The following is a 22,913-nucleotide window of genomic DNA, read 5'->3' on the forward strand; positions in this document are numbered from 1 at the left end:
TAGCAGAGTTGAGGAGTTGTGACAGAGACTGCATGTCCTGCAAAGCTAAAAATATCTGATATTTAGCCATTTACAGAAAAAAATTGGCAGACTCCTGATCTAAAGAATAACTTACACTCTACCAGACTCTTTAATCAACTAAAAGCCATAAATTCTAAATTACATGCGGAAGTATATTGTTGTACTGAAAAAGTATTATTTTGTTTTACCAACTGTGAGAACCAATGAGAATTTTACTCTGTGGGTTGTTCAGTGATGAATTATGAGATCTCAAATTGCACAACACAGCACACGAATGCCTTTTCCCTACATACTTTACAAAACCACTGGGCCCATCATTTCCTTCTTCATCTGGACACTTTCCTTTGCCTTGTGCTACGTATTAGCTTAGGTACCACATGCAGCAAGTTCTGCATAGATGAGGTTTATAGAAAACATTTATTTGTTCCAAAAACACAGAGTATTTAACTGAAGCAGAGTAGATATGAAGATGTTCTCCTTTCAGGGACTAACTTATCCATCTTTTTTTGGGGACATGTAGAGAGAAATACCACAGATGTTTCTTTAAACAGATTTTGCTACCAAAGGCTGTCTTTTATATTAGGTGATTTCCGAATAGTTTCCAAAAGCCAATTGAGATAGAGTAGTGATTAGTCAGACAAGTGGGTAAAAAGAGAAGGCTGTCTGAGAAGGAAAAGTAAAATCAGAATGAACTTTCCTTTGCTACCTCCTTGGTATTACGCTTGCTGAAGAAGAGTCTCTAGACAGGTGTGCCCAGGTAAGTTACAGTTGTGACCCAGGTGGGTGGCAAATAGAAAAATTACAGAAGCTACAGAGGTAGTCATGGGTCTCTTTGCATTCTATCCACTTCTAGTAGAAAATAGTCAGAAATGGACAAGGTTTTGGGCATAACTGTTGTAAAAATATTACTTTCTTATGAGGTGACGTAAAGGATGGCACATTCTCACCTAGGTCATTTTTATATGGCTCTCTCCATTCTTGGAAAACAATCTTGGTACTACTATGGTGTTATATGTATTGATTATTAAATTCAAATGACAACTAATTTACAGTATTTGATGACTGATGTAGAACTCAATAACCAAAACAGATGAAAGTTATTTAAAGCCTCAGTTGAGTGAATAACTATTATCAGATCTCTGGGAAGACAGAGGACGTGTAATGTCAATGGTGGGCACTGGTGAGCAGCTGAATGCTCAAAGTCCATCAGTTCACAGGCATTGCGCCTAATGACGACATTCAATTTTACATTAAAAAAAATCACTTTCTCTCCTTGTCCCTTTTTCTCTCCTAGTTCAAATGATTCGTCTAACAAACTTCACATAAAGTTTTTTTTTTTTAGTTTTCTGGGTCAAATAATTGCCATTAAAGCTATGATTTGAAAACAACGCTTATAGGATGGACTTTTATAATGTAAAGTATATTAAACTAATGTTTCTATTTATAAACTTCACATGTAATACAGCTTTCAGTTTGCAGTTCATGGATACACACATCTTATAGACTACATTTGTTTATCTCTTGTCAGTCTCTGCTTTTTTTACCCAGTGATTTCACAAAACCACTGGTATCGCCATTAGCTCTCTACTTTGTGTCCTTTTTCATCTTGGACACTTTTTATTTGCCCTCATGTTAGACATTAGTTTATGTACCACCAGAAGCAGTTTTTGCATAAATGAGCTCCAAGGAGAACACACACGTATTCCAATAATTACAGAGCATATAAGCTTTGTATTTAATAGATAAAGGGTCTTTCCCTTTTTAAGAGACTTGCTTATGCAACTTTTTTTTTTTTTTTTTTTTTGCAGTTTGGGGAAGAATACTGCAGATATTTCTTAAAAGCAATTTGCTTATAAACTGGATGGTATGTCAATTTTTCCAAATTTTCTTTTCCATCAATCCCTTCAAATATACCACTAGCAGAATAATAAACTTTATTCTTATAAGTCTTAAAATGTGGTAGAAAACAAGAGTAATTTTTTTCTCCTTTATGCTCTTCCTCCTTAAGCAAAAAGCAAAATTAAGAGGCAAAACATTGAGGAAAAAAATTCAAGATGAGATCAAATATGGTATGCAATTTGAAACTGCGTTTAATACATTAAAAAAGAAATTAAGCTAGATTAAAACTTATCAAGGACAACCTAGACCAGTTTTCCATCCACCTCCATAGCTTCTTGTCTTTATGTTACCAGGATTTGTTTATAAACAGTCACACCTCTCCAATGTGTCCTGGTGCCTACTTTAAAGAAACAGGACAAGTGGCTTCGTCAAGGTTACCATAGTTGGGAAAAAGAAGGAGTAGAAGAAAAATATCTTTCTGGTTGAATATATTATCTGTTAACTGATATACCATTATTTTACATTAGCTATTTTTGGGCTAAGCGTGTTTTTCTTCTCAATTAAATATGAATACCTGTAATTCAAAGAAAGACTGCTAAATATCTGTATACATTATATATGTGCACTTTATGTTGCTCAGCACTTTGATAATTTTCCTTTTATGTGATTGGTGCATGATATTTTCATCATGTATGAAAGACCCTGAAGGTAATAAAACAAAAATGCTAAATTCCCTCAAATGTTCCCAAAGTGGCTCTCTGGCATCATTGTTAGAACTATAGCCAAGCCAAAACCTCACTTCAAAGGCAGAAACGGCCAAGAAAATAATGTTGCCACAGTGCAGCTTCTCCTTTAAAAATTCCACTTCTTTAAAAAAAATAACGAAGAACGACATTTGGCAACACTCAAGTAGACAGTTTTCTCTAACCTTGGCTGTTGCTCTATGTAACTCCAAATTGGAAAAAGAATCTCAAAAGGTATTTCAAGCAGGAAAGCTGTAGAGGTAGAAGTATTCATCTCACAGTGATGGTTGTGACTCCTCATCATAAGTGAAGCCGTGACAATGAACATTTCACGTATCTCGCATCCAGTGTCACGGGGGCTTGAACGGAACCGTGAGCTTGTGTAACTAACTGTACCTTAAGAAATCTGGCGACGCTGTGGTTTGCCCTTCTTGTTTCTTCAAGTGCGTCTTTGTTTTTCCAAATCACGTGGTCAGACAGAACCATGACAAGATTGTCCAATTCGTTTTGGTAAGATTCAGGAAATCTCTGAGGCCGGGAAAGCTAAGGAAAGAATGGGTCATTTGTTTATAATGGGGCCTGTGACATCCGAAGGCTGCAAAGCATCAGCTGTAAGACCTATTACCTTTTATATCATCACACAAAAGAGAGTCCTTTTGAAAACTTGAAGGCAATAATTAAAATTTTAATGTTAAGGTCATGCTTTCCATCAATTTCATTTAATGCTTCCTTCTATTTTGGCCAATTAATTTTTCACTTTTTCATTATAAAGTAATATGATAACACACCTGAATTGAAAACTATTCAGACAATGTAGAAATGTAACATTTTCTATAACCTCTTAATTCCTCTCCCTTCACGCTCAGAAAATGAATATTATTCTAGATTTTCTTTAACTCATAGTTCTCTGTTTAATTTAGAAATCTGTTTTTTTGATTTCTTAAAACCAAGAATCCTCCAATAAACAAGTATAAGGAATCAGTGAATGAATAACTGACTGAGCACAGATATTGGTCTGAAATGTCCTGTAATAAGTAGTGAGTCCCAATTAGTCTTTAAAAAAAAAATGTTTCAGCTTTATTAAGAGATATAATTGACATATAAAATAGAGATATTTAAAGTGTACACTGTGGTCTTTTGATACACATATGCACTATGAAAGGACTCCCCCACATACTTTCTTAAGACATCAATCACCTGACATATATATTTTTGAGGGGAGAACATTTAAGCTCTATTCTCTTAGCAAATTTCAATTATAACAATACAGTGTTATCAACTATAATCACCATGTTTTCCATTAGATGGTCAAAGTTTATTCATTTTATAGCTGAAAGTTTGTACCAGCGAGTCTTAACTCAGTGGTCCCAGCATATGCCACAGCAGGTGCCAGTGGGACTTCACAGTCAAGATGCTTTTGCCACAAGATGAAAAGTGATCTGGCTGTGAGATGACATAATATACATCACACAAAACTCTCTAAACCCCTAAAGACTGCCCTCAGGTCCAGGAAGCCACTCCTTCTGTCTGAAGTCCTACCCACCAGGGGGAAGTTTCAGACAGCTGAGCTTCCCCATCTCAGTCTCTGCTTTGTGAATTTACACAGCCCCGTTGCACGAGATAGGTAAGACCCGTTCATCTTTATAAGTTGGCTTTAAAATTAGACTCACATTTTTCACCATATACAGAAAACAGAAAATGTGGTGTTAGACGGAACCAAGAACGGACAATCAGGAGATAAGGATGTTTATTCCAGTAAGTAGCCACAATTCCTCCCTTTGTTCTTGGACCAGAGTCAATTTTCAGATCAGGTCCCCACAGACTGAAGAGGGGGCAGGTCCCTAAAGACAGCCGCCTGCAGCACCTCAGTCAGGATACAATGTGATGATTCTATCAGTCCTTCTCCAAAGGGCCCACAGGCTTCTCTCAGGGACCACACTAGGCAGAGGGGAATACGCATGTTTCAAGCACTACTGAACACAAGATCCAAGTTGATACTGACATCTGGAGACCAAAACACCGTCACGTCAACCCAGTTAAGAGTGGGAACCTTATTACAGGATCTATACAGTAGTCCTGCCCGAAGTTCTGTTAACAGCAGGTCCATTAGGTTCAAAGATCCACCCAGTAGCCATTTGCCTGGTCCAGATGTATAATTTATACGGATCTAATTGACAGTGGAGTAATCTCACGCTGGATGCTTGGCCTTCAAGCTATCCCAGTGGAGACGGCCCAGTGGAAGCCCCTGACACTGCCCCTCCTCCACCAAGAGTGTAAATGGAGACAATATCACTGTTCACACCATCTCCACGCCCTGCAGTAAGGTCCTGATTTCATCTCCTGGTGGGGGAGGTGTGGTGCCAGGGGTTTCCCCTTGGCCTTACCCACGATGAGAACAGAGGGAAACATGCATGGAACTCAGGTGACTCACTTGGGAACTTCTTGGTCCTCCCTACCTAGTTGTAACTATGAGCGGTCTGAGTAGAGTGTGGTTACCAGAGGCTGAGACCACCCTGGACCACTCTGGAAAGAGGGCTCGGGTCACAAGAGCTAAGTCACCAAGGCTTTCAGAGCTGCCGGCTGAGGGTGAGGGGAATCTAGACCACACGGTAGAGGATGGAGGTGATAAGATCCATGGAGGGTCCCCAGACCACGACAGTAAGAGGGGCTACAGTTAATCCCACCAGCCTCCCTCTTCCAAGTTTCCTTTCACGGAGGAGAGGACTGGCAAACACGTGTGATACATGGTGTAAACTGTGGACTATAGACCGTGGTGGCAGCTATGGACGTGCACAGCTCAGCTATTCCTTCAAGATAAAATTTACCGGGATGGATGCAATAGCCACTAAGTCTTTGGGGTTCCACTCACACGTTCATACCAAGGCCACCTTCTCCCCAGGTTGCTCTGAGTAACAACTGAGTCGGCAGAGGTACCAGAACGAGGCCGCCCGCTCGCTGTGGACTCTTCGAATGAACCTTCTTTGCTCTCAGATGGCCCACTGGCCCAGCTAAAACTTTCTCACTACAAGTCTCCGTCTAGGTGATCTTCCTTCCTCTGCCATCTCCTCTCACAGGTGGCAGATCTTCAAGTCGTTTTGCCTGTCCCTCGTGTCCTTTGTAGCCATTTTGCATTTCTAATTTTGTCCTGGCATCTGCTTCTGAAGGACCTGTACTCACACACGCAATCGTTTCTCCCCTTCAAAAAGCAATTAACATACACTGCTAAGGTTTACATAGCAAATAAAAACGGAGCTGATGAGTGCATATTCATGAGAGTAATTGCTGCATACTATTATATTACCTATAATCTTACCTGAATTTTATTTGTGTCAATCAAGTGCTGTGCCATTGATTTTAGGATAATTGCAAAGAAGAACCAGGAATGCTGTTAGGAAAAGAAAAGACAACAAGAAATTTATTATCTTATGGTAAAATTACGATAATCCTTTTCTTCACAACATGTGATATTATGAAATATTTATCTTAACATGTGCTCTTTGAAATTAAGTGTATCAGAATAATAATACATTCTCCATTATGTTAGGAGAATCTTATCAAAGTTCCAATGAAAAGAGTAACTGCCAGACATTTCTGTTCCTCAGTCATGTCAAAGAATGTTTAAATTAAAACAAGATACTGGTTTACTCGACGTGGCTGATTAGACAGTAGTCTCATGAAATACTTCTTCACTCGGTGTTCTGTTTGTTTCACTTAGTTAAACAAAACTAAACTCTTTATATGAAAATATTGGTAGTTAAGCCCACCCCTAACAGGGACAGAGGCAAGAGTAAAAGTGAAAGTCACGTGCGGAAATATCAAAAAGTTCAAAGTCATGCTAACAAAGTGCCAAATGAAATATGCTGGATCCTCCTTTCTTGATGAATAGAACTCCGTGACAACGTGGAACGTGGGGACACTAGGAGGGCCGGGCCCTGGCCTGCCCCCTCTTCTCACCAAGGCTCCGTCCTACACTTCAGGGGCCCGGGGTGCACATGGGTGACTGTCCAGCCTACACATCCAAGTGCTGTTCACAAGCCCGTCCTTCTCTCTCCTTTGGGTCTGGGGATGCGCTCAGGCAACAGGATTTTCCCTCTGAAGGACGGACTTAGGAAAGAGGTCCTGAAGGGAAGCGGGGGGGCCCCCAGGGGTCACTGCTCTTGGTCACTCTCATACCTTTTCCTACGGGAAGGGGTGCAGCTGGAGGAGACCAAAGCACATCCAAGGACGGCAGCCCCCCTCCCTTGGGTCTAAGGGTCTTACTTATCTCCAATACACATACATCTTATATGTACAGTTTAAAGCTCTTCTTCCCTCCCCAGCCTCTCCACCACAGGTAACAATTTTGAATTTTGTGCTCATCACTCCCTTGCTCTACTTCATAATTTTGCTACCATTTTTTTTGACCTTAGAAACTGTTTACTGAAATAGACCCCCAGAAGCACTTCATTCCTGACAAGTCTCTAGTCCCACTATTGCTATAGAATAGCCTTTTTTTGCTTTTTAATTGGAGTAGATTTACAATGTTGTGTTAGTTTCTGATGTACAGCATTTTGTTCAGTTACATGCACGTATATTCTTTTTCATATTCTATATCATTATAAGTTATTACCAGTATTACACATGCCACTGAACTGCATATAAACAGAGTCATCCTCTTTGTATTCTCTTGTGATTGTCTTTTTCATTCAACAAATTCTTTTCTGAGGGTCATTTATTTTGAGTTATATAGCTGGGGGTCCTCTATTGTCACCGCATCGCACATATAATCTCAACTGACTTTTCTGATCCACTGTTGATGGGCACTTGAATTATATCCATTTTAGGCTGATCCAAACCATGCTGTTAAAAGCTTTTGAGTACCTGGTCCTAAAGCTAGAAGATTGAAATGAGGAAGAACGAACGTTTAAGTTCTAAAGGGGCACCTCTGGCTCAATAAAGGGGTCTGTTCTTAGTAAAGTCGATACTGGAAATGAAATTCATGTTGTTGGGAATATTTAATTAATACAAGGCACCCACATCTTGTCCAAAATATTTTTTAACCGTTGTGCCAAATGTTCTAACATTTGTCTCTTAATTTAACTAAGACCTGCCGCTCTCCAGCCCTCAGCACCCCGTCCTGCCTCCGCTATTTGCCTCAAGTCCACCAGGACTCATCACGTTGGGCCTCTCACCTCTGTTCACGTCTGATAACGGTGGGCACCCCACTCCGCTCTCGGCAGGATGCTGCACATTCCCTTTTGTACCTGTAGCTCACTGCTTCCCATTTCCTGAAGTCCACCCACCATTCCTTCTGTCTGGACCACACGTCCATCACCAGCAAGATGCCCTAAAGATGCAACTTCTCCAGACACTCCCGTCACCTTGTCTTTTAGCTGAATGCTGTTTCTCCCCTGAGAACCTAGCCTCCCTGGGCAGGCAGCCCTCTTTAGCAGCCTCCATCTCCACCCTCTCTACAGGCAGTTCTCTGTACGGCCATCAGAGCGATCCTTTTAAACCAAGGGCAGTTCCCACCACTCTTCTGCTCAAAACCCACTAATGGCTCCCGATTTCGCTCTGAGTAGAAACCAAAACCCCTGCAGGGGCCCACAGGCCTTATGCCACCTGCCAAAGCTCCCATTGCCTCTCTGGCTGCATCCTGCCTCTTCTCTTCTTTGCTCACTGGACTTCAGCACCTCAGCCTCCCTGCCATCCTTCAGGCACGTCCACCAGGCATGCTGCTGCCTTACGACTTTATACTGGTCTTAACCTGTATATTGTTTTTTTTTTTTTTTAAGTTGAGTTATAGTTGACCTACAATATTATATTAATTTCAGTGAATCAATATTTTTATAGATTATACTCCATATAAGGTTGGTATACAAACTTGGCTAGATACCCTGTGCTGAATATTAATTATATCCTTGTAACTTATGTATTTTATACCCAGCAGTTTGAACCTCTTATTCCCCTGCATTTATTTTGCCCCTCCCCTGCTCCACTCCCCTCTGGTAACCACTAGTTCTCCATGTCAGTGAGTCTGTTTTCTTATATTCGTTTGTTTATTTTTTAGATTCCACATATAACTGAATGAAATTTTGTTATTTGTGACACTGTGGATGTGGAGGGTATTATGCTTAGTGAAATAAGTCAGACAAAGAGACAAATACTATATGCTTTCTCCTCTACCATTAATATCCTACCCTAAACATCCCCAAGGCCGGCGGGTCCCTCACCTCCTTCACATTTTTTGCTCAAGTATTACCTTCTTTATAAGCTCTATCCTGATCATTATATTTACTTATTTATCTATCTATCTATTTATTTAATGGAGGTACCAGGGGTTGAACCCAGGACCTTGTGCATGCTAAGCACATGCTCTGCCACTGAACTATACCCCACCTCCACATCCTGACCATTCTACATAAAACTGCAAACCTCACCCTGCACCCTCAGCACTCCCAATTTCCCTTACCTGCTTGGTGCTTTCTTTTCTCATGCTACTTCTCACCTCCTAACATGCAACTTAATTAATCCTGTTATCATATGTGTAGTTGATTGTTTTTCTCCCACAGTAAAAGGTAAGCTGCCCCAGGACAGAGATCTCACTCTGTTCTCTGACACATGCCCCGTGTCTAGGAAGGTGAGGATGGCGCTAGTCATGAGGAAGACATTCAGAATGTATCTGTTGGATAAACTGAACGAATATAGTCATATGGCTAATTTAAATTTAAACAAACAAATGGCTTGGCTTAGGATGATTTGATTTTAGCGAACTCATGTTGACACTTACTGATCCAACCTTCAGCCTTCCCTCCTAGCTACTGACCAATCAATCATCTCTCTGTCAAACCATGACAGATAATTCAGCAGAGGACTAAATTCACTTGTCTATAATAGTTTAGAGTTATCTCTTTATAAGTTTCTCACCATCTCTTTTTATGTTCCTGCAAATGCACGTGTTTCAAATTTTTGGGGTCAGAGAGTGGCTGTTTATCTGTTTCTTCTCAGCTGTCAATATATTCATTAATACATCATTAATCCTTTTCCCTCCTACTGTGCCTAAAAGCCCAATAAACTTTATTTTTGATACCCTTAGCATTTCTGCATTCTTTAGATCATTTTTAACAGTCACTCATTCTGCTTTTGGGCCAAAGGACAAATTGGGTTTATTCTGCTTTTTAAGAGGATTTGTCCTCTTGACATAGATCTCTTTTGCTTAATATTTTCATATGCCACAGTTTCAACATGAAGCTTGTACCAGGAACTATAAGAGAAATGAGCCATAGAAATCAATGACTCCTACCACCTTCCGGGTTGAGAGTAAGTCATCCCACATACTAACAACGAAAGGACTGTCTTTAAATTCTTTACCTTCAGGACATGCTTGACTGTTGTGGAGTCATTTGATTTCAAAAGACCAGTCACATTTTTAGCCAGTTCCTCATGTATAGTTCTCTCCTTGCATGCCCTGGTCTTGAACACGAACTGAAGAAAGTCCAAAAAGGGAAAAAAGTTAAATACTTAAACATTATGCTCCATTATGCGTCTTGAAATTATCTGCTCATGCTGGATTTTGTCATGAATAAATGAAGGCCCAATGGTAAGTGCGATACACACCTGCTTCTATTTAGGGCTCTGCACAGGGAGGGCCTTGCTCACCTAAGCTGCCCTTGAAACTCTCTTTGTAGAAAGCAAAACGAAGGGCCAGAGAGCAATTTAGCGCGTTCAAGGAAGCGTGGAGGGCTGTGACCCACCTACTTGGGATACACTTCCCCTTCTCCTTCCTTCCACTGGCAACAGCTGGGTGGCATGGTAGCATTTCTTCATCCTGAAAGGATGAAGAACTCAAATAGCCACTCAGATAGCCACGTGGGGAAGCAGGAACCTTCCAGAGGCCAGTAGGTGAGCTCCCCACAAGCCCGGGGCCACTACCATCTCACGCTCAGACACAGCTATCAGCGGGTTCATGAACATTGGCTGTCAGCAAGGTAACAAATGCTGCTCTTTTTTTTTTTTTTTCCTTAAAAAACTGGTTTTGGCACCACTGAGTGCATGTCATGATTAGTTTTCCATATTTCTTCATATACTTTAAGTATCAGTTCATACACATATATTTAAAATATAAAATATATAATATTTTGCTTATGAGTTGGGTTTGCCTCAAGGAAGGTCATTTCTTCATAATGTTCACAACTGGGACTTCACTAAGTTAAGGGTGAAGGCAGGCAAGAAAGTCAAAGCAGAGGCACGTTTGCATTTGGGTCTCTATCATTTCTTTGAACTTCGTAGCTCACTGACACCTAAATTGTCCTGATGGGGCCTGACTTCTCCAAGCTCACCCCAAAGGAGAAAGAGAAGACTAAAACATGCACGAAGGTAGCTAAAAATCAAGAGTCGTATGATTTTTTCCCCTCAGAGATTATGACTCAGGTGAGGGCAGTGTTGTCGTTGACTATTTAATCCCACGCACAGTGACTCAGCCCCAAGGGCATTTCAACTAGCTCTGAAGTTTTAAAAAATTTTGGCAAGAACATGTCAGCCCTACAAATTGCTGTAAACCATGGCATTTGATTAGATCGACTTCAGACATACATCTTTGAAAGAGACATGTTGCATGTGTACGTTTTGGATATTGTAGATGGAGTGAGTTAGCAGCATTTAGCACCACTGAACTTGAAATGGTGTTTAGTTTACTTCTGAATAAATATAAATTAAATCAAATATCACATCTCTCAAGGGCATCAAAGCACGTACGAGCAGCAGTTTTTATTATACTCTGAGGTGTGGGGCTTAATATTGATGCATATGTTAAAAACTAATTTTTTCCGCAAAGGGTTAAAAAAAATCAGACTCCTTGGTCAAGGGCAGGCTGTCAGCCATGTAGTACAACAGGAGTCAAATCGCAGAATAATAGAGCTGGATGTTCATCTGGTCCACCCCATCTCACTACACAGAGGAGAAAAACGAGGTTCAGAGAGGTGGCTTGCTCACAGTTAACTATTTAACCTTGACGAGAATCTAGTTTTCCCCCTTGCTACTTGAGTGCACTTTCCAGTTGGTTATGTTTATCAGGCTGTGTCTGTTTTAGATATATGGAACTATGTGATCTAAAATCCTGAGGAATTGTTATCAGCTTGGAATTCCACATAGCTCTGTTTCTGCACTTGAACCACTTCAAAGCAAACTAAATAAGCAACCTCCTATATTACAAAATCAGATGGTCTCATCAGGCTATTTCAAACATCCTGGTTAAATATAAAGACCATTCCAGGATGCATTTCCAGTACACCCTTCAGCATCACAGATGCTGTCTGAGAGCTGACCTAAGGCTCTCATCAGGAACCAGCCCTCACTGTCACAACGAGAGCCACAGTATCAGTGGTTCTTAATGCAATTTCCAATGATTCTGTTGAAACAAGATAAATGTGTGTTGAAAAAGAGATGACTTCATGCAATATGGATTGGGGAATTTTTTTCTTCCCAGCCCCTTTGGTGATTGAAATGGAAAATTGGGGTAAATGTTGAGAGATGATTTTGTTGAATGATAAACTCATCAATACCCTATAAAAGTAAGCTGTGACTCTACACTAAATAGAGAGCAAACTAAAAAGCATTTGTAGGTGGAACTGGCCTCCGGCAGTTGAATTGTAGATCTTATTGGGTAAAATTATACCACTGGGAAATTACTGTGAAGTAACTATTTTTGGCGTATGGGCTATTTTAAGGAAGGACACAGGCTCATGCTTAAGTATTTGGGAAGACATCTAACATTTCTGACAGGTAGAAAATATGTACATATAAAACTGTAATGAGAAAAAAATTCCTCACTGATGCTATCTCGGAGGGAGGGGTTCAACTCAGAATAAAATTTCTAGCTATTTCCTTTTACAGGAGCATTTTTGTCACGTTTGTAGCACAAAATGCCCCAAATTCTTCTTAGTCGCCTTTCTATGTATCTAAAATAAATGGCTATATTCTATCATATTAATGGAATATATTCTTTTAATTAAAAGGATCTCTGTCTCTAAAAGATATAATCTATGCATAAAAATAGAAATTTAGGTCCTCTGTGCGTTACAAAGTAATATAAGGTACTTTTATTTATCTCTGGATGGGTTTTTTGCTTCTCATTCAAGAAGACAATATTTAGGCCGGAACTAAAATGTGCAAACATCATCACAAGTTCACTGGCATTCATTCACAGGCCAGCTGGAAATGAGAATAAAACCACGTCTGAGTGAACATTTGACAAGGTGACTGGAGGAAGCGAGCGCACCGATGGAATGGGCTAGTGGTTCATGCCAGAGGATAAAGGACTTAACATACCAGAAGCAGGTACAAATATACAGTAACTGGGAAAATGAAATAATGCCTGAGAAAACAATAAAAAGAGCTAAGAAAACATTACAGAAGAAACACAGCGCATTCAACAAACCAACAGGAAACGTCTTCCTGAAATTTACACAGGAATTGCATTTATTTGTAATGTTGACATCAAAGGACAATACTTCTCGTCTCCTCTACAGACTCTTTCTTGGCTCTCTCTCCCCCTATAAATATTCATCTGCACACGTACACATTATTTATACATTTATACATTTAAACACTACATCGAGCCCATCAATGCAAAGAGACAGTATTGTAAGTAGCTCCGGGGAATGTCTGATATGACTGTGGTGGGCACCGCCCAGCTACACGGAGAGCCTTCCTACTTACTGCAGGCAGGAAATGAGACAAGCCACACAGTACGAGGGGACATGACCAGTGCCCGAGTGGTAATTTCATACCTTAATGTAGGACTGGACGGAGTGGTCCAGCTGCTCCTCATGGCACCTGGCCACGATGTCGGTCAGAACCCTGGAAAAGCAAAGCTGTTCAGTGGCCTTTCTGGAGAAGGCAGGAAAATAAATATCACTGCATTTGTCACCGGAGTGCTTGGCAGACTGCGTATGAAATAGTTACTGAGTGAATGAATGAACCAATGTCAGACTCCCTCCTCTCCATTATCCCCTAATACTGGGTGTTCAATATCTGTAATACCCGTTAGCCATTTCCAACCTTGAAATCTCTAAACACTAAGCTCTAAGTAATGTCTTATGGCTGCAGGATCACACTGGAGGCATTTTTGCCCAAACTGCATGTGCTATTATGGTCTGTGTGCTTGTTGACAGTGTCTTCTTAGAAAAAGGATCATTTTTAGTACTTTGTTAAAACTTAAGATCTTTAACCTCTATCTATCATATTTTAAAAGGGCTTGTCTTCCAACTTTGAGGCATTATATATATGCTTTGGGAAAAAGTAATTAGTTTAAGGTATAGGTTTTGGGGTTTATTCCCCCTCAGCTGGGTTAGGGTTTCCAGTAGCAGAGGAGGTACGGGTTGACTTCTTCTCATGAACACGTCCAGTTGCTGCATGGCTGTGTTGTTTAGGAATATCTCAGAATTTCAACAGATCTATCTGCTGAAATATTTAAGAGTTTTGCCAGTACAGCATGTATATACTTATGCTGAAAAGAGCATACGTTAAAGGCACAGCTGGGGACTTTTAATCTGGTTCCAGGACTCGCTGGTTGCAGAGCGATTAGGGATACTTCAAGTTTCTAGAGCTTCAGATTTTTAAAAATGAGGCTCTTATTCTGAAAGAGGCTAACGATATGCCTGGGAGTTATGAAGGTACTGGAAATATTTCAATGTCAAGAGTAATTTTTTTTCCAGAATGCTGTGACTAATATTTAAAAAGAAATGAACATTTGGAATATAAGACTCAATAATTAATTAAAAACACTCTCTCTAGAAAGAGGAAACTGGAATTGCCAAAGTCACCAGACAGATTAGTAATGTTGGCAAAATTTAAAGTGAGAACAGTTGAAGAAAAATTGAACATAATAGCAACAACAGAGGATCTAGTGGGAGTGTGAAAGGGCACAGCCACTCTGGAAAACAATTCGCAACGTTCTCAGAACCCACACACACGGCTACCGTGTGACCCAGCAACCGCACTGGGCATTTATCTCGGAGAAATGAAAACTTATGTTCACCCCCAAATCTACCCCCAAACTGGAAACAACCCAGCTGTCCTCAACAGGTGAATTTTTAAACCTACTGTGGCATGGAATACTACTCAGAAATAAAAGAGTGAAGTACTGATAGATGCAACAACCTGGATGACTCTCCAGAGAATTATGCTAAGTGAAAAACGCCAGTGCCAAAAGTTTACATAGTATCATACTATACAATTTCATACAAACACATATATATATATATATGATTTATATAAATTTGTACATTTAAAACAATATATACTAAATTTATGAATTTATCATAAATAAATATGGTACATATTTTAACATATATAACATACATAATCATATACAATTTCCAATGGTTTATATATATAAAAATATATAATTATAATCTGATTATATATAATTATATATAATCATGTTATATACACAATTTCAATATAATATATATAAAATTCTTAAAATAACAACATTCTAGAGATGGAGAACAGGTTAGTAATTGCCAGGGCTAGGGGTGGGGACTGAGATGAGGGAGAGGTAGGTGTGTCAATAAAAGGGTAACATGAGGGATCCTTGTGGGGAGGGGAATGTTCTGTATCCTGACTTGTATCAATGTCAATATTCTGCTCGTGATACTGTACTTTAGTTTTGCAAAGATGTCACCACTGGGAACATCTAAAAGGAACGTGAGATCTCTCTGCGTTATTTTTTACAACTGCATGTGCCTCTATAATTATCTCCAAATAAAAAGCTTAATTAAAAAATACAAATAAAAAGTTAAAAAAGAGGTCTAAAACTTTATCTGAATGACAATAATAGATGATGAGAAGGTAAGAATTCAAGACTGAGAAATACTTAAATTTGAGATATGTGTTCAAACAAAATGCAAGCTCAGAGAATTAAGTGGCCATTCAGTTATCATCAGAGTCCTGCAGAACTACAATTTATCCGATCTCATCTCCTAAGGCTGTGTGATGGATACCTGGTCACAGTGGTGTTTATTTCATCTTCTTCATTCTGTACCAGGACCTTGAAGAGCTGATTCAAGATTATAGGCAGGAAACTCATGATTGCTTGAATCTTTTCCACATTCAATAAGTTCTGTTAAATTGGCAGGGGGAAGAAAGGCCACTGATTAAATTGAAAGCAAATTTTAGTGGTGTTTTTCGGAACCTGAATCTGAGTACTGAAGCTCACCTCTGTCTGGCTTTATTACTCATGGCATTCAGCATTAACTAATTTAGAATCAATTGATTCTGATTTCCAATCATTTTTATTTTGGAGAAACGGATCTCTGCTTATTTTTTAATCAACCCACAAACACCTTCTAGGAATTGGGAAATAAAATCATTTACTCTCTGAATTGACGAGGCATCTAAAAATCCTTGATAACAATTACTCCTTGGTTTGCTTACTCAGTGCAAAATGTCAAGGTTGGTTTTGCCCATTTCCACCCTGGACCCCATCGCAGCCATTGGCATGTCACATTTACCTTACAAGATCGGACGAAGTTCGAGGTAGGCGACTGAGACATATCTTTCTCCCTTTTTTGGCATTGTCGGAAAAATGTGTTCACATGTGGATCCTGAAACAGCCAGAAACCAAGTATTTATTTTTGATGACACGTGAGCTGTGGCACAACCGTGGGGATGGAGGTGCGCCCTTCTGCAGGACAGACGCCGTGAGCTTTATCAAGGAGTCACAGGAATCGACCTCTCACTTTCACAGACGTCCTGGCACGTCGAGGGTTCGACCTGACTTACAAAGCCCACTTTCTCTCCTCTTCCACCCTCAGAGGTTTGTTCTCCTTCTGAACCATATAACAATGGCTGGAGAATTACTTCCCTTGGTTCCATTCTTTTTTAAACTCCCTTCTACCATCTTCCTGTTTCTGCTTCTTCCACAGACTCCCACCAATTTTTCTTACATATTCTTTAACGCATAGGAGAATGTGTACGTTTAATATGCAGAGGGATTCTTTCAGACTTAAAAATGTCAGAGCTAATAAAAAATTAGGAGGTCCACACTGATATCACGAGATAAAACTGACTCTTAGCCTTTGCTATTTTCCCCCAAAAATCCATATGTTTAAGTCTTAACTCCTAGTACCTCAGAATGTAGCCATATTTGAAGATAAGATCTTTAAAGAGCTAATTTGAGGTGGGAAGCCCCATGAAAAAGACGGCAGGACCCCCAGGCAGGGCCACTACCTTCCTACCAGTACCATTCGGTTCCCTGGCCCTGCAGCATTATTTCGCTTCCTAAACTCTGAAAGGGCTTACTTCTAGGAAAGCGGAACTTACCCCTAAGATTCTATTGATTCCCTGAGCTAACTCCTGATTGGTCCATTTGTAGTGCTTCATTTGCATGGATCTCACTCCTGATTGGCCCATTTCTTTCACTCCTGATTGGTCCATTTCTACAAAGCTTGTTCCTAATTAGTCACCATTATTATACCTTATTTGCATATGACGTTGCAAAATGTTGCAAAGTCTAGACTGGTGGCCTATAAAAGCCTGTGTAAAGCTATGGATGGGTTCCAGAGCTTGGAGTGTTAACTCCTCTGGGCCTGCTGGCGTAATAAACCTGAGTTCTCCAACCCTCTGTCAGAGTGCTGCTTGGTCTCTTGCCCAGATCCAGGTTGCTGTCACAATTGAGCTGTAACACTGAGCTGTAACATACTTTGCTGCAACAATTAAGGTAAAATAAGACAGGGTGGCCCTAATCCAATATGACTGATGTCCTTATAAACTTGGAAGTGCACACACACAGAGGAAAGCCAAGGAGAGAGGCTCGGGAAAAAACTAACACCTTGATCTCAGATTTCCAGACTCTAGAATTGTGAGGACAGGGTCTTGGCAGGCAAGGAGGACAGAGCTCGGGGCCAGGAAAATGCACTCCCCTCTGCGGTGGTCCTTCCTTTACGCCAGGAGAGAGGCATCACACCCTGATTTCCACACATACCTACTTGGTCATGATTAGATAAGTGCTTCAGAGGAAAGCCTGGTGTCCTGTTAAGTGGATGACAAGATTACCCAGCATGTCTGAGGGGTCAGGGAACAGGAAAGGCTTCTTTGAGGAAGTGACATTTGGGCCAAGACCTGAAGGATGGGTAGTTGCTGACCTGACCAATGAGGGAAGGAGAGAGGGAGAGATCATCTTCCTGGCTGAGGAAAGGCTGAGAGTCAAAAAAAAAAAAAAGAAAAAAAGAAAAAAATCCCTGGGTCTTGGAGGAACGAAGCAGATGGAGGTCACAGTGCAGGAATGGGTGGGCCTTGGGTATTTGAAAACTGTGGTCAATACCGCTATGGATGAAAGAAGAATGCGTTCCCCTGGGGCAACAAGTGTGTGGGTGGGGGAAGGTGATGGAGGAGAAGGTAAGCAGTGCTGAGTCTCAGAGAGACGTTGGCTGTGTGCAGGAGAAAGAGAACCTCGGGGCCTTCTGAGATCTGTAAAAGCAGGATTTGGTGGAGGACGACCATTCCGTGGGACTTAACCAGGGCTGATGGCATCAGAGAAAAGATGGGTTTAAGGAACTAGGGGCGCAGGACTGGGGAAGAGGACTAACTCTGGCTCGAGGCACCAGCGGTTGCGGGGAGGAACTATGATCCAATATTCAGTGGCACCTGGATTATTTCAATTTTCTTAGTGACCAAGTATGTGCTAGAGATAAAGCAATGTGAAGCACAAATGGAAGAGCAGATGCACACTGAATTGAAGGAAGAAGCAATACATATTCTACGCGCTTGTAATAATTTGCTTCGTAGTTTACAACTGGTACCATAGAAGCCCTCACGTTATGGTAAAACAAGCTGCCTTGCGATGGGAGGGGTGAGTGTGGGGATTTGACAATGACCACAACTACATTCGTGTGGCATTCCACAGCGCATGAGATATTTTCACAGGCAGTTCCTCATTTTGATTCTCACTACAACCTTAGGTATAGGGTTTTTCTTATTGGTCTCATTTTTCTGATGAGGCAACAGGATTGTAGGGGTGGAGTGACTGGTCCAGGGTCACTGGGCCAGAAATTGGCTGAGGTGGCTCTCAAATACAGTTCTTCCAACCTCACGGGATTCCCATTGGAGGAGCCTGGGGTAGGCACTGGGAACTGGACTGAATTTTAAGGTAAAAGTCCAAACGGTTCATGTTTTTAACACCTGGGTGTTGTCATTGGAAGCAAACCATCCTCTAATGGAAGGGTCATCCTCAGAAACGCACTTCTGGTATTTTGGTTTGCAGTTTTATGGCGCCTGCATTTTTATGAATTAAGGCATTCGATCTCTTCCGGCAGAGAGATAAAGTTTTGCCACAAACATTCCTCCTTTTTAATCACCTGCTCTTCTGACACCTTGGGAAATGGTGAGTCTCCTTCCGTAAATCTAGGAGACACCTCACGATTCTACGTGTGAGAGAAGATTTTGATATTTCAGGACAACATGCTCACCTGAGTATTCACTGTTGATACAACGAACGTCGATACTTTGAAAAGGGGTTTGCCACCATCAACCCATTTAATGTCGCTCCCGCCATGCTGCAAAAAACAGTTTGTTACTGTCACTGTGGCAATTTGGGAGAAGGGAAAACAAATAGGTTTTTTAGTTTGTGCTGACTCGCCATCCCACCCATTATCTTACATCGCAATAGAGATGGAAAATAAGAGATGCAAATACATTTGGCAATATTGGTAAATGAGACCAATGTGATGCCGAGGGACCATTTTAATATATCATTTCTACTGGCCAGAAGCTAAACAGGATATTTGAAATATTACAGGTAGACTTGATTCCTACCTACAGTGGATGCACACACTAAGGTTGGGTTAATTTAAATAGCGGAGAGAAGATAAGCTCATGCCATTGAGCCCTTGTGTTTTTTTTCTCAAGTTATACATCATTCAATACCTTTCCACTTGCAGGATCTTGAAAGCTTAAATAATTAGGAGGCAGGCTTGTTGCAACCGGAATGTTGTACTCTTGAGAAGCTATCTGATCATGTTTCATCAGAGGAAGCCAAGCATATCCAACTGTGCAAAGGAACAACAGAGGGAAAACTTTTCAGTACAAACTTCCTGGTGAGGAGTGAACAGAAAGCTATTTATCATTTACGGATACAAAACTTCACTCAAAAACTCCATAAATCAGAGCTTTTAAAGTACTCTCCCACTCAAGTCCAACAGATGACACGCACAGCCCTCTCAGATTGCTTCCTGTCAGTACCTGGTGTTTCCAGAGCCTCCTTCTTCTTGGCGTTCGCTTTGGCATTTATGTCACAAGTGACATGATAGAAAGAAAACAGAACATGGTGTTTCTCGTGAAGCTGTGTTGGCAGCTCAATTTTCACCTGCAATGGAAGAGAGAATAGCTGGGCTGAGATTAAAATCATTTTCCCAGTGTCAGGGCAAGACAAAGCATAGACACGTTAGCCTCTTAAAAACTCTTTAACTGAAATTTTGGTCCACAATAGTCAGCGTTAGAAGTACTGATTTCACTCTCAAAAAATATCCATCCTGCTAGGAGTAAGATGTTATTGTTAACTTCTTTATTGTGGCAAATGATGATAATTTAGAATACCTAGTGTTTCCCATCAGATAATTTATGCCACCATGAATTAAACACACACACACACACAGACATAACTTTAGAATGTAAACAGGGCACGGATTGAGGACTTATCATCAAGGGACATATGTTGAGTGAACAGTAGGTCTTTGCCTCCCAAAGTGTGTGCCTGGACCAGTTACACAGGAATCACTTGGGAGCTGACAGAAATGCAGAATTTCATATGTGCACCACAACGTTCACAGCAGCACTAATTACAATAGCCAAGATGTGGAAGCAACCTAAATGCCCATCAGATGACCGGCTAAAGAAAATGTGGTAATATATACACAATGGAATACTACTCAGCCATAAAAAGGAATGAAATAATGCCATTTGTAGCAACATGGATGGACCTGGAGATTATCACACTAAGTGAAGTAAGTCAGACAGAGAAAGACAAATATATGATGTAGCTTATATGTGGAATCTTAAAAAATGATACAAATGAACTTGTTTATAAAACAGAAAGAGGCTCAGAGACATAGAAAACAAATTTACGGTTATCAAAGGGGAAAGGATAAATCAGAAGTTTGGGATTAGCAGATACAAACTACTATGTATAAAATAGGTAAACAACAAGGTCCTACTATATAGCACAGGGAACCACATTCAATTATCTTGTAATAACCTACAATGAAAAATAATATGAAAAATAATATATATATGTAATTGAATCACTATGCTGTACACTGGAAGCTAACACAACATTCTAAATCAACTCTACTTCAATAAAAATAAAAAGAAATGGAGAATCTCAGACACTACCCGGACATACTGAATCAGAATCTGCATTTTAATAAGACCCTCAGGTGATTCAGAGACATGTTGAGAAACATGGTTGTTGTAAATGATACAACTGAAGCCTGGAATCTATCACTTAAGAAAACCCACAATAATATATATATATGGTATATATTGTATAAAAAATACAATATATTTGTACAACGTACAATATATTGTGGTAACTAAGTAATGAGCAATCTTGTAAAGAGATCATGCTGCAGCTCTGTAAATAATGCTTCTGAATAAACATAAAACATAAGCTTGATATAGATTAAGAATATACTTAATGAGGAGCATACACCATGTTCCTGGAAAGAAAGATTTTGAAACCCTCTTCATTTGATGGTGTTTTTTAGTTTCCAAACCTCTGCAGGGGTAGCAACCAAAGAGAGAGATATTAGGGAAGGGGTTTGGAGTCCCTAGGAGGATGGTCGGATCAGGATCTCCCAGGACAAGAATGCACATCTTGTGATCACCACCATCCACCAGAATCCCAGGATCCCAGGCCAGTAAGCTGCATTCTGTTCAATGTTAGCAACTAGGTCATTTCCAGAATAGCCAAATCAAGCAATAAGGAGATAGAGAGCCTGACAAATTATCTACCAGCTTATGTATTAGACCCTCTGTACATGTGTATTTGCAGCGACTTTATTTTCACACTGTTCAGGAAAGAATTCATTACATAGATTTTCAGTGTCCTCAGCATGTTAGCAACTTGTTAGAAATGCAGATTCTCAGGTCTCACCCCAGACGTATGGAATCTCCACATCTGGGCTGGGTTTTAGTAATCTGTGTTCTAACAAGGCTTCCAGGTGATTCTGATGCACAGTGAAGCTTGGGAGCTCCTGAATTAGAATGGTTTAGAAGCTTACATATATCACTTACATACCAGTATGCTAACCTGGTAACAAAAGCCAACATACAATTCAAAACTGACAGTAACTAACGTGCAATAGAATGAAATTTTCTTTTTTTTTTTTTTTTCAGCCAGAGCACAAGGGAATGAAACAAGTACTCAAGCATTCCAGTTAGCTACATATTAATGCAAACAGTCTTCAGTTAACAAATACTGCAAATAGTCACATCATATTTTAACAGCTCCTTAGAAGAATCGATACCCATTTTTATAATTAATGCAATAATTGTTTGCAATGATAAAGAAGAAAACAGTTTTGAATCGGCACCGCAGAGTTCGCCAGGCTGTTCATTACACACATGTTCTCTTGTGGAAAAGCTCAAGGATTCTGGGAAGCACATGCGAGTGAGAGAGATTAAAAGCCAGAATTAACAGTGAGAATATATATATATTTTTAACCTTGTATGTCTACAGAGAACGCACCTTTCGGATGGGCTGTGTCAAGGGGTCAACCAAAGTAGTGAATATTCTGTAAAGTGGTAATAGCCCTTTCCCTGAAATTGTTTTTTTAAAATTTGTCTTTATAGGGAAAAAATTTAAGAGCATTAAATAGATGTGGAGGAAGGAGACAAGGTTAGTCAGGTCTGTGGTCTCACTGGCGTTCTTTAAATGAGTTTAAAAATAGCTGATGTGTAACAAGGGGTGGTAGGCAAAATAATAGCTCCCCCCAAAAATTGTCCCCCATGTCCTGATCCCTGGAATATGTGAGTATGTTTCCTTACGTGGTAAAAGGGAATTCACGGATGTGATTAAGTTAAGGATCTTGACTGAATGGATTAGCCCAGTAAACCCAATGTAATCGCAAAGGGCCTTATCAGAGGAAGGCAGCGGAGTCCAAATCAGAGGAAATTTGAGAGACTGGAGAGATGAAATTTCTAGAAGGAGGTCACAAACCAAGGAATGTGGGCAGTCTCTGGAAACTAGAAAAGGCGAGGCAAGGATTTGTCCCCAGAACCTTCAGAAGGAACGCAGGCCTGCTGACACCAGATTTCAGCCCCGTGGGACCC

The 22,913-nt window shown here is 40.3% G+C and overlaps 1 protein-coding gene across 21 annotated transcripts in view; it reads right to left on the reverse strand.

Annotated features, from left to right (window-relative positions):
* DOCK10 (dedicator of cytokinesis 10) overlaps positions 1–22,913 on the reverse strand; it is a 241,864-nt gene that overhangs the window by 44,314 nt on the left and 174,637 nt on the right. For all 21 annotated transcript variants that reach the window (XM_032480362.1, XM_032480371.1, XM_032480370.1 and 18 more), the window contains exons 20-28: positions 19,824–19,947; positions 19,509–19,630; positions 19,052–19,138; positions 16,097–16,189; positions 15,587–15,705; positions 13,370–13,439; positions 9,954–10,067; positions 5,917–5,988; positions 3,000–3,146 (exon numbers count right to left, since the gene is read on the reverse strand). In XM_032480362.1, the coding sequence (XP_032336253.1) occupies positions 3,000–3,146; positions 5,917–5,988; positions 9,954–10,067; positions 13,370–13,439; positions 15,587–15,705; positions 16,097–16,189; positions 19,052–19,138; positions 19,509–19,630; positions 19,824–19,947 (948 nt within the window). The remainder of the gene's footprint in view (positions 1–2,999; positions 3,147–5,916; positions 5,989–9,953; positions 10,068–13,369; positions 13,440–15,586; positions 15,706–16,096; positions 16,190–19,051; positions 19,139–19,508; positions 19,631–19,823; positions 19,948–22,913) is intronic.

The sequence above is a fragment of the Camelus ferus genome, chromosome 5 (genome assembly GCF_009834535.1).
Source record: "Camelus ferus isolate YT-003-E chromosome 5, BCGSAC_Cfer_1.0, whole genome shotgun sequence".
In the NCBI taxonomy this organism is placed as follows: domain Eukaryota; kingdom Metazoa; phylum Chordata; class Mammalia; order Artiodactyla; family Camelidae; genus Camelus; species Camelus ferus.